We start from the raw sequence: 12,815 nt of genomic DNA, 5'->3' as shown, positions 1-12,815 counted from the left end.
TCCTGTAGCACTTTTCTTTTCTTCACCAGCAACATCTCTCAAATCTAATATACCTCTAGGATGCATTCTATTAATAATCTCAAAAGGTTTCTTCCCTGTACTCCTATTCACAGAATTATTATATGCAAATAAAGGTTGTGCCAATACCATCTCCCAATTACTCGGTTTATTCCCAACTAAACATCTTAGCAAATTACCCAAGCTTCTATTCACAACCTCTATCTATCCATCTATTTTTGGATGGAATGTAGAACTAAACTTCAATTCAGTAACCATCTTCTTCCACAGGGTCTTCCAAAAAAAACAAACAAACTTACTATCTCTATCCGAAATAATGCTTCTTGGTATTCCATGCAATCTCACAATCTCTTTAAAGAAAAGTTTAGCAACATGCTCTACATCTGATGTCTTCTTACATGGTATGAAATGAGCCATCTTAGAAAAATTTTCCACTAAAAAAAATATAGAATCATACCCCTTCACCATTTTAGGCAATCCAAGAACAAAATCCATACTAATATCAGTCCAAGGTTTCTCGGGAATAGTAATAGGTGTATACAAACCAATATTTTGACTCACTCCCTTTGCAACTTGACAATCTCCACAACTCTTTACAAATTTCTAAACATCCTTATACACTTGTGGCCAATAATATTTCTCTTTCAGTAAACTCAATGTCTTATCAATTCCAAAATGTCCAACTAATCCACCACTATGCTTTTCCATAATCAAATTCAACCTCATAGGACTTCTAGGAATACACAATTGAATACCTTTGAACAACATACCTTCTTGAATGAAATACTCATCATACTTACTTATGTGATCTATTAGATTTGGTGCTCTGTACTCTTTCCATGCCTCAGAAAAATTAGGGTCAGCATCATATAACTCTTTCATCTCATCAAAACTAAGAACTTCAACCTTCATTTCAGTCAACAAAGAACATCTTCTACTTAATGCATCAACAACTTTGTTAGTAACTCCACTCTTATGCTTGATTACAAATGTAAAACTCTACAAATACTCAACCCACTTCATATGTCTTTGATTCAATTTATGTTGACTTTCCAAGTATTGTAAAGCTTTATGATCAATATACAACACAAACTCCTTAGGCATCAAATAATGTCTCCACTTCTTCAATTCTTGAACAATAGCATAAAACTCTTGATCATACATAGAATAATTCCTTTTAGCATCATTCAACTTTTCACTAAAGAAAGCAATAGGCTTACCTTCTTGACTTAATATAGCTCCTATTGCATTACCACTTGCATCACATTCAACTTGAAATACTTTGTTGAAATTAGGTAAAGCCAATACAGGTAATTGAACAACCTTTTGTTCCAAAGTCTCAAAACTCTTATCAGCTCCATGTGTCCACTTGAATTCCTTTTTATCTCCCCTCATTGTTTTAGTCATAGCATTATAAATAGCACTGAAATTATTTATAAACTTTTTGTAAAAACTAGCCAAACCATGAAATTATCTTACCTTACTTACATTCTCAGGTGTAGGCCATTCCAAAATTGCTTTAACCTTCTTAGGATCCATCTTCAAACCATCAGCTGAAATCACAAATCCCAAATACACAATCTCTTCTTGCATAAAAGAACACTTTTTTAGATTAATCAACAACTTTTCCTCTTTCAACCTCTGCAATACTTGCCTAATATGCTCAAGATGTTCTTCCTTAGTCTTACTAAATATCAGAATATCTTCCAAATAAATAATCACAAACTTACTCAAGAATCTTTTCAAAACTTCATTCACCAACCTCATGAAAGTACTAGGTGCATTAGTCAAACCAAAAGGCATAACCAACCATTCATACAAACCATATTTTGTCTTGAAAGAAGTCTTCCATTCATCACCTTCTCTGATTCTGATCTAATGATAGCTACTCTTCAAATCAATCTTGTTAAAATACTTTGCTCCACTCAAATAATCCATTATGTCATCCATTCTTGGCATAGGAAACCTATATTTCACTGTTATCTTGTTAATGGCTCTGGAATCAGTACACATTCTCCATTCTCCATTCTTTTTAGGTGCTAATACAACAGGTACAACACATGGACTCAAGTTTTCTCTGATCAAACCTTTCTGCGACAATTAATGCACCTGTCTGTTAAGTTCTTCATTCTTTGCAGGTGTCAATCTATATGGTGCTTTGTTTGACAAACTAGCTCCAGGGATCAAATCCATACAATGAATTATACTTCTTACTAGAGGTAAACCATCAGGAATATCTTCAGTAATAATGTCTTTATACTAATTCAATAACTCTACAATCTCTTTTGGTACTTGGTCAATGCTACCATCTGTCACTCGATCACCACTGACTGGTACTCGGTTAACATTGTTTTCTAGCACTTAGTCTTCATTAACAAAACTTGGTTTTCAAATTGTTTCCCATTAACTATGCAAATTTTTATAGTAGTACAATTAACCTTATTTGGAACTTCAATCAAAGGCAACAATGTTTGTTTCTTCCCATTTACCCAAAGAGTATATTGATTCAATCTTCCATCATGTACAACATATCTATCATATTGCTAAGGTCTACCCAACAAAATATGACAACAATCCATGGGCATAATATCACAGAAAACTTCATCAAAGTAATGTCCAATTTTGAACTTCACAAGGCATTGCTCACTTACCAATATCTTATGCTCATCTTTGATTCATGAAACATGATAAGGTTTGGGATGTTTCAACCTCTACAACTGCAACTTTGTAACTAGCTCTTCTAATACCAGATTTGTAGAACTTCCACCGTCAATGATCACTTTACAAAATTTTCCAGCCATCTTACATCTTGTCTTGAAAAGAATTCTCCTTAAAATAGGTTCCTCATCACTTCCCTTATTGCATAAGGTTCTTCTCACCATTAAATTTTCTCCAGCCTCAGGTCCACTTGGTGAACCCTCATCATTCTCTTGAATCATAGCATTTTTGTTACCTTGTCTACTTTCAAAAGATCTACATTCAAAAGATCTATGTCCCTCTTTACCACATCTAAAACAATTACCATGAGATCCACCTCTAGAATAAGAATTACCTCTTCCTTGGTAAGAATTAGTGCCTCCTCGGTAAGAATTACCACTTTTCCATTTAGTCTTTCCTTTGTCATCATTCTTCCATTCAAATTTTCCTTTATCCTGCATAGAACTATTAGATCTACGACTTTCTCCAAAAGATCTACCTTTGCCTCTCTGGAATCTACCACCTCTACCTCTTTGTCTTTGTTCATGCTTCTTTGTTAAGATCTCCATAGCCTTCAAGGCATACTAGTATGCTTCTTCTACACTTTCCAACTTCACAAGAATTATTTCATCTTGTATTCTAGATCTCAATCCATTAATGTACCTTGTAATTTTCTCAACATCATCATCCACATGTCCAGATCTAATGTCCAGTCTATAGAATTCCTCAGTATACTCTTTCACAGTCATGCATTTTTGCTTCAAATTTTGCATCTTTCTTAACAAGTTAACATGGTAATCAGCACGAAGGAATTTGTTCTTTACCTTGTTCACCATCTTTGGCCAAGTTCTGATCTTCAACTTTCCTCTTCTTTTTCTATCAGTTTGCAAGTGCTCCCACCATAGAGATGCATGACCTTTTAGCCTAGTGACTGCTATCTTCACCTTTCTATTATCAGGAGTGTTTTCATACTGAAAGAACTTCTCCATATTAGAGATCCAATCCACCATAGCATTGGTATTCAATTTTCCATCATAAGGAACAACTTCTACAACAGGCTTTGAATTCACTCTAGACAATACTCTCAACAATCTTTCCTCATCTTGATCTCCTTCAGATTTTGGATTATGGTTTGGTGCTACTGCTTCATCATCACTTACATCATCAAGATGTGCTCCTCTCCTCTGGGCTATCTCCACAGCATCTAATCTAGTTGCAATTTGTCTCAACTAATCCAATATAGCATTATCAACATTATTTTCTCTACCATGAACCATCTTTACAAATTAGGTTCCTGCAAGATCGTAACCCTCTACAAGTTATAGGCCAAATCCGTAGATCTTCCACCCTACAACCAAATCCAAATCAGGGTTCTACATGATCCAATCTCCACAAGGATGAACCTCAGGCTCTGATACCACCTAACGTAGGCAAGGGGTGAATAACTAGGGCCAAGGGCTCCTCCATCTATCCAAACCACCCTGCAAGAGTTAACACAATGGAAGCAAACACAAATGGACAACAACCAAAGGAGGAGAAGATGAAAATACTTCTATTGATTCATCAAAATATCTTCATACATGCCTAGCTATGAGGCCTTCTTGGTTACGACCAATTTAATACATTCAGTTACAAAGATCCAACAACAAATTCGCACTTTCAATTCTAATCCCTCAAAAAATTTCTTCCCAAAAAACTTACTTAGCTCTAAGCCTAAACTCTCTATTTATACTTGCCAAAATGGCTTACAGAACATTCTATAACATTACATTAGAGGAAGACTAACCCAAAAATGGTCTAGACTTATCCCAAGAAAAGATCTTAATATAAATTTTGCGAATGAAATAAATCTCACAAGTCAGCTCGCAAAATCACATCTAAATACTGACACTCAACATGTACTGGGTAACTTAGCACATGAAGAATCACTCGACATCCACTGGGTAACTCGGCACATGAAGAATCACTTCGCATCCACTGGGTAACTCAGCACATGAAGAATCACTCGACATCCACTGGGTAACTCGGCACATGAAGGAATGCTACAAGAACTTGGCACATGAAGGAATTGCTAGGCACGTGAAGGACTGCTAGGCACATGAAGGAATTGCTAGGCACATGAAAGATTGCTAGGCACATGAAGGAACTACTAGGTGAACAAAATGAGCAGGATAATAAGGCAACCCAAGATGCTCCTACATCATAATACAAAGGAGTTATTGGCCCTAGAAATCTAGGTGGAGGCCTAATTAGGGGCTCTCCTTGTAGCCCTTTTGTGAAGAAATCTTGAGATCGGATACAAACTCATTGTTTTTATCCATTCAAGCATAGTAAAAGTGTTTCAATAACAACTTAGGACATCATGGAAACCTTGGTTGGATTGGGGAGTTCTGTGGTACCCTAGTAGATCTATAAAACCTTTGGAGGGATAGTGTTCCTAGAAGAGTAAGGGAGTGATGCTGCAAGTTTGGATCAGTTAACCTAGTGAGGAGGTTGGGCAAGGTCATGGGATTTCCTAAGTAGCAAGAGATCCTATAGACCACATAGGTGTAGAGAAAATACCAAGATCCACATATAATATACAAGGTTGCATGGGGATGGAGGTACTTGGGGTACTTAAGGTACGGGTATAACTATTTTTTATAATAGGGGAGGGGGGTACTTGGGTATGTCAAAATTTATTTTTAATTATACTTTTATATTTATAGAAAACTTGAATTTATGAGTCATGACAATGATTTTTCAAATCAAGAACAGTGATAAATTTTACAAGTGTAATGTATTGTTTTCAGTTTTAGATTTTTTAAATGTTTGTAATAATAATTTATGATTCATGTTTAGATGCATAACATAGAAGGTAGACTTTAAAAATGAACAAGAAGATCATAAATCATATGATAATGCCGTATTGCAAATGATAAATTTGTGTATTTAACACTGATAAAGTTTATTGTTGATCAATATTGTATCAAAGTTTCAAACTAATTAGATATTGAATTAAGATTGAAAACAAATAACAGAGAAGGAAAACTTTAAACATGAATAAGATCATAAATCATATGATTATGACATATTGGAAATGATAAACTTATACTTGAAAAGTGATAAAGTTTATTGTTAATCAATATTCTATCAAAGTTTTGAACTAATAAGGTATTTAATTAAGCTTGATAACCAATGAGCTAATACACAAACAAAAAAACTGAAAAAAATAATTCAAAAATCTCAATCAAGGTTCTTAGCTATGATGCTCTCCAGTGAGTACTCGATACTTGGGATATGTGTACCTGATACTTGGGTACGTGGGTACGAGTACCAGGGGTGTGGGTACAAGTACCCATGCAACCTCATAATATATTATGATAACCAATAATGTCATACATGAACAACTTATAATATATTATGATAACCAATAATGTCATACATGAACAAACATATAATATAAAATGCTAACTAATAATGTCATACATTAACAAACACATAATATATTATGATAACCAATTATGTCATACATGAACAAACATATCATATATTCACCAATAAATTCATAAGTCTAATAATGTCATGCATCAAATATATGTCATACATCAAATATCAAATGTCATATATACATCAAATGTATATCGAATATGTCCACTAACATAAAATCCAATATATATGTTGATTGATGCCTATACATGTGTGTCTATTGACTATATCTTCTCCTTCCCATGAGGGGAAGGAAAAAAATCTCTCGAGGTCTTCGATCTTTGTGTGGACGGAGATGATGGGATCTTCCTCAAACGCCCGCTCGTCCTCTTGTTTAGGCTCTTCTCTAACTCGAGCTGATGCAAACAAAGTAGATATGAATCAATAATTATTATAAATTGAAATCAAATATATGCACACACAAAATTAATTATTTTCTTACCGCCATCAAATAGTCACTTTGCAAGTCCACCTCAAAGGCTCGCTGATGATCGGGTGTAACAATACCCTACAAAAATTCAATCAATATAATCATTTATAAATAAAATTAGAAATTTTGATACTAACTATTATAAACAACAACTAGAACCAAGAAAATTATTTCATACCTTAGTCAATGGCTCTAAACTAGCCATAGCTATAGCCACTCCATGATCGATGGACTGCCGAAGATGAGGAGGAGTCCCAGATGTCAAGAGCTTCATGTCATACAATACACATTACATGTAACATGAAACATAAAAAATATATAATCAAATTAATTAAATTAACATGAAACAAATGTACCTCTGCAAAGCTCATACCACACCTAGGCTCAGAGTCCCTAGTGAATATCGATGGTCTAGTAAGAGAAGTGATGCACATGCATAATTTTTTTTGTCAATCCTTCATATAATTAATTAATAAATATATGTATAAATTTAAATTATTAAATTGATAAATACCTTTGGACTCGTCGACGGGATGAAAAATGGGGTTGGGGGATCTCTACTACGGCCACCAACACTCTGACCCTAAATTTTGAACAATGTCAATACATGCTAATTAATTAGTCATTCACTATACATATGAAATGTAATCAAATTAGTTTATTATAATTGTAATTTACCTATTCATCAATGCCAAATATCTCATTCAGGAACTGATCAGTGACTAGCCCATCATTCATAGTATCTCCAGCATGACTGCCAAATGTGCATAAGGATCTGTATGATGTGCACATGTGATCATGACGCACAGAAGGCTCCTCCTCAACTAATGGACTTGTTCAATGAATGAGGGTCTGTGTCAAAGCATTAATAGTCCCTATAGTGATAGCCTCTACATGTTCCTTCACAACTGAAGGAATAATCACATGATCACCTTGTGGCTTGACAATAAATGCCCTAACTACATTAGGGTCATGACATGCCCTGGCCTCTCAAATGATGACATCCCACCTCTACCCTGAGATTCTAATATATCAAAATAATTGGGGATCTCCACAAGGACAAATTCACAATAGAATTTCCTTAAGAAATACATTGGGACCTCATGATTATTGCAAGCAGGGGCATCAAATATCATCCACCATCTATCCCAAAAATTATTTCTAATACCATCATGTATGCACCAATGGATGGGGAACCATTTATTTGTCTCTCTAACAATATTTTGTTCACTAGGCTTTCTAAACAATGCACAAATGCTACCTTTTGGTATATATATTACATCTTGATATGATAATTTGTTTGCATAATATGTTTTTTGTTCCTCCCTCTTAACACACCAAATATCTAACTAACCACTAACAGAAGATACATGGGTCATAATGGACTCAAGGGAGGATGCCAATTGTCCTCTTATTGGATTGGTGAGTCCACAAGCTTTCAACCTACCAATGAGTGCTTGTAATTCATTTTTCTCTCTTTCTATTTCATTTATTATGTTGTCTTATGTGCCAGGAGGAGGTCTTCCAATCAGTGCAGGCTGCAAAATTTCTTGTTCTTGTTGTGGAGGATTTTGATTCTCATCTTGTGGAGGGTTTTCCTTTGGATCTTGTTGAGGGTTTTTGTTTTGATCTTGTTGGGTATTTTTCAGTTCATTATTCACATTTCCTAATATGAAACCAATTGCAATCTAAATAAATAAACATATTTGAAGAAAATTTGAAAAAAACTACAAAACAATGCAAAAACATATAAAACAATGCAAAAAGAAGGGTAGAAAACATATGGTGTGATCTTGATCTTGAACTTTGATGACGAGGAGGCATTTTGAGGAAGCGCGTGGTAAAAATCTTCAATTCCTTCAACTCATGTATGCGCTATGGCTATGAAATCCTTGCAAAATGGAGTGAAAATGAAATGGGCAATGGGTTTGCAGCCCATTTTTAATTTTTGTTTTGTTTTAGAAAGCATGTACATGCTATAGCACGTATGCATTTTTTAAAACTAGAAAAAAATAGGTGTCATTTTTTTGGCACCACAACTTGGTCCACTTACCATATTAGAAAGCCAACTCTTTTCCCATTCACTAATGTCAACTCGTTTGACATTCACTAGGTGCTTTTGAGTAATGGCCTCCTGAATGTCATGTTGGAAGATATTCACCAAGTACTATGAGAAATTACCTCATAAAGTCAACTTATTTGACATTCACCAAGTACTCTATGTAATGGCCTTTTGAACATCAATTTTCATACCATTCACCATGTACTCAAAGTGTTTATAAGGTATGTTCATTCACATTCGCATAATGTGTACCATATAAACATCCACCATGCAAAGTATAATCTATCATGATCTGAATAGAAATTGTAAGATATCCATCATAATAGATTAACTTAAATTGAAGATCATCACCTTTCAATGACTTCTACAAATACAAGTGATAGTCATTTGGAAGCAGTCACTTCCTCATGATATACACAGGTAGGCCCATATAGTTCTAAGGAATAGAATTACAATGCTCTTGACTTCTATAATTTTATTGATTATTGGAGAATCCATCTTCAATACAATCTACTCCCTTTTAATCAATACATCCAAGATCACTAAAGGTTAACAAAACCATCTCCTCTGTCTGCTCTCTCTTTCTTTCAATGTTGTATCTATTGAAATGGAAAACTCCTTTAGAATGCCAATCTCCCTCTAAATTTGAAATCAATCTTCCTTTTCCTACAATAACATTCTTGGAGGAAAAGATCAAGGCACATAATTCTTATAATAATAATAATACCTTTAATAATTATTCTCAATAATAATAAGAACATTAAAACTTGATACTAAATTCATAATTAATTTTAATCCTATATATATATATATATATATGATTTAAGTTAACTACATCTAATATACTCATACTTTAACCGCTAAGGATATATCTTATATCATATGCAAATCAAGTGCCCTAATATGTATGAGGTAAGCCTATCCTTTCGAGTTAACCGAGACTGGCATTGTGGAGGAAATTGACATTTGTCATATTGTTCCTCTTTCTTGATATTTGGTGATTCATGTCATGTTTCAGTGTTTATTATATGGTCTTGAACTATCCATGTACAATCTCCTTATTTATCCATGTAAGCAACAACTAATCTTTTGTGGATTTAGTTTCTTGTGATCAAGGTGAGGCACAATTCATCTTCATTTTTCTCATATCCATCGGTGATGTGTTCTGTAGAGATAACCAACTTACCCAATCCTTAGCTTGTCGTGATAGTTCTATGATCTTTATTTCATCTGCCAAGGTTTAGGAGATGTTTGATAATTTTAAGGTGATCAATTACTATGAAGGGTGCTACTATGAGCATGTTGAGTGGCATAGTAGCTAAGAAATTTAGAAGCAACATTACATGGCCACTTGGATCATGTCTAGTCTTACATAAGATAGTGAACAATTAAGGGTTCCTCAGTACGTCATAACTTCCAAACTCACCTTTAAGTAATTTCTATGCATGATGTACTACGATGAGCAATGGATCTGAAGACTCTTACGTACACCATCCCAACCTGATGTCACCCCACTTACTCTTCTCTGGTACCCACAAATAAAGCATGGTCCAAATGGGTGACTCGAACTTGAAAGCAGCATCTTTTCTAAAAAATTTGGAGTACTTTCATCATTTCTAATATCTCAATCATGAAATCGTTCATCTAGTAAATAGGAATACGTATTGCAATTTTAGCCCAAAAATGAGCATTTGCAATTCTATGAATTTATTTTAGAATATATTTTTTAGATCCGTAATTCCCCATCAAATTTTGACTGAACCAAACAAGAAAATGAATAAGTATTCTTATTTTTATTCTAGAATAACAATTCCAGAATGTGTATTCCTATTCCATATTCTTATTCCCCTAATCAAATAGACCCTAATTTTAAAAAAAATCTCCTTGTAAAACACAGTATTCTCACGTTAGAAGAAACAGTTCTCAACCTAGGTAAAATTTAGTAAAACAAGATAAAGCATTATATATTTGTACATGTTTCTTAACATGCTCGAACCATTGTTATTATTTTTATTATCATAATGATAGGTATTGGTATTGGAAATACTTAGGAGGGGTTGCGACTAATCACCCTATCATTTAGATCAATATAAACATACCATTTAGATCCATATGAACATAAGCACGGAGTTTCATGTCAGCATAGAATACCTATCCACCATTGAAGATAGCTTGAAATTGATTGAGATAGCAAAAGCCTAAGAAATAGAGCACTCATCATACAAAATCATGGTCAGCAACGAGAACAAGAAGCCCAAATGGAAAACAATAGTCTTAGATTTGGAGAAATCCCTTGTTTCTGCAAGCTCCATAGTCATCCCCCAATATGACTACACAATCTCCGTGAGAGGCCATTAGGAGCACTCAGCGCCAAGTGCAATCACATACTACATATAGAAGAGACCCACAATAGACCTTCTGATGGCAGAACTGGTAAGAAAAAACTATGACATAATAATATTCACCTCGGCCACCAAAGAATACACAGACGCCATTCTTGACAAGCTACAAATCAACATTATTCACAAAGCCAATATAGACATCCGCCTCTACAGAGACTCCTGCCTCCTCTCTAACAAAGATGGCTACGTCAAAGACATCACAGTCCTCAAAAATGTCATAATTGTGGATGATAATCTTGCAAGCTATAAACTTCATCCAAAAAATGCCTTCCCCATGAAACCATTTTCTGAGGACTTGAATGATCGAGAGTTGTGCTGCATTAGAGATCTCTCCATAATTGCAGTGTTGTCCTACGATGTGAGAGAGACCATCAAAATATATCTGGCCGTAGGTGTGTTGGAATAACATTAAAAATTCTTTTTACCTGCACAATGTTTTGCATTTAGTTTTCTAGTTGTCAGTTTTTTCCTTCATCCTTAATAATTAGGGTTTCATTCATCTCTAGAATTAATAGACTAACTTAAATTTATATCTTGTAATATCTTGAATTAATTTATATGTATTCAAATGTGTATTTCTTGTAGGTGATTGTAACAATTTGAAGTATGAGTTTTTACGTGCACGTCAACGTAAATTGCATGCAATAGCACCGTAAAAGAATATTATTGTTTTGGAGTTGATGAACAATTTGGTGAAGAGGAGAAAGGAGTTTATCAAGCATGATTTCACTATTCTGGTTTGTATCTCTAGAGAGCTTTGCATGACTTATGTAAAGAAGAGGCCTAGTTTGGACAATCTTTTGGCTGAGCTGGAGCAAAACTATGAGATTGTTCTCTATACTCGTTATACTCGGGAACAGGTAGATCCTATTCTTCATAAGTTGGACATTGGTTTTCATCTCAACCACAGACTTTATAGAGACTCTTGCCAAGATTATTGCCTGTGTAAGGATATTGGTGTTCTGAATAAGGATTTGAACATGGAATATGCTAGTGTGAAGAATGTTGTGATTGTGGACTGTAATGCTTCTACATTTAAACATCATCCTTGTAATGGGTTTCTGGTAACTCCATTGGAGGAGGATGATAGTTTGGATACTGAGCTATGTAGGATGAAGGGATTCTGTAAGGGGGCTTATCTCTATGATGATGTCAAAGAAGCCATTGCTAATTTTAAAAGGAACGACAGGAGGCATATGTCCTATTTTCGTTAGGGTAGAGTTTGGCTATTGTTATTCATTAGGTTTTTATTGGAGCTACCTCCCCATTGTTAGTAGGAGGTTCTGCAAGGAGTTCATCCACATTACAATTATTAAATACATGGAAAACCCTGCAGAAAAATCTTAAAATCTTAACCTACAGAAGAATGTTGAAATCTAAGCTAGAAAGAAAAGATCTTCACTACATTGATTAAAAATCTTTTGCATATTAATTTTTTTCATGAATATAAATTAGCATACGTATCTAATATATATATTTTTATATATAAAGGTTGAATACTATTAATTTAGAGTCATTTTATTTGTTTCATAATTAATTAATAATAATTTAAAATTATATTTTTATTATATGTATGTAAACATAATTTTTATCTGATATTTTTCGTTATTAACTGTATGTAGATATAAAATTGATGATATATCTTAATTCACTATATGCATGTAGACATAAATTATATGTAATATTTATTATAGAAATGATACATATATAAATTAAAATAATTAAAAAAACATTTAAA

At 34.0% G+C, this 12,815-nt stretch overlaps 1 protein-coding gene across 1 annotated transcript; it reads left to right on the top strand.

Moving 5' to 3' along the window:
• The first annotated feature begins 11,096 nt into the window (after positions 1 to 11,096).
• LOC149527952 (uncharacterized) lies at positions 11,097 to 12,291 on the top strand. Its single transcript, XM_089811206.1, has 3 exons — positions 11,097 to 11,469; positions 11,663 to 11,729; positions 11,829 to 12,291. Exons 1-3 carry the CDS (start codon positions 11,097 to 11,099, stop codon positions 12,289 to 12,291), a joined length of 903 nt encoding a protein of 300 aa, XP_089667332.1.
• Positions 12,292 to 12,815: the final 524 nt, after the last annotated feature.

The sequence above is a fragment of the Cupressus sempervirens genome, chromosome 11 (assembly GCF_028749045.1).
Source record: "Cupressus sempervirens isolate cs-2001-9-10 chromosome 11, ASM2874904v1, whole genome shotgun sequence".
Taxonomy (NCBI): Eukaryota; Viridiplantae; Streptophyta; class Pinopsida; order Cupressales; family Cupressaceae; genus Cupressus; species Cupressus sempervirens.
Note: the sequence above shows the minus strand (reverse complement) of the source record. Positions and strands in the feature narration are given on the sequence as shown.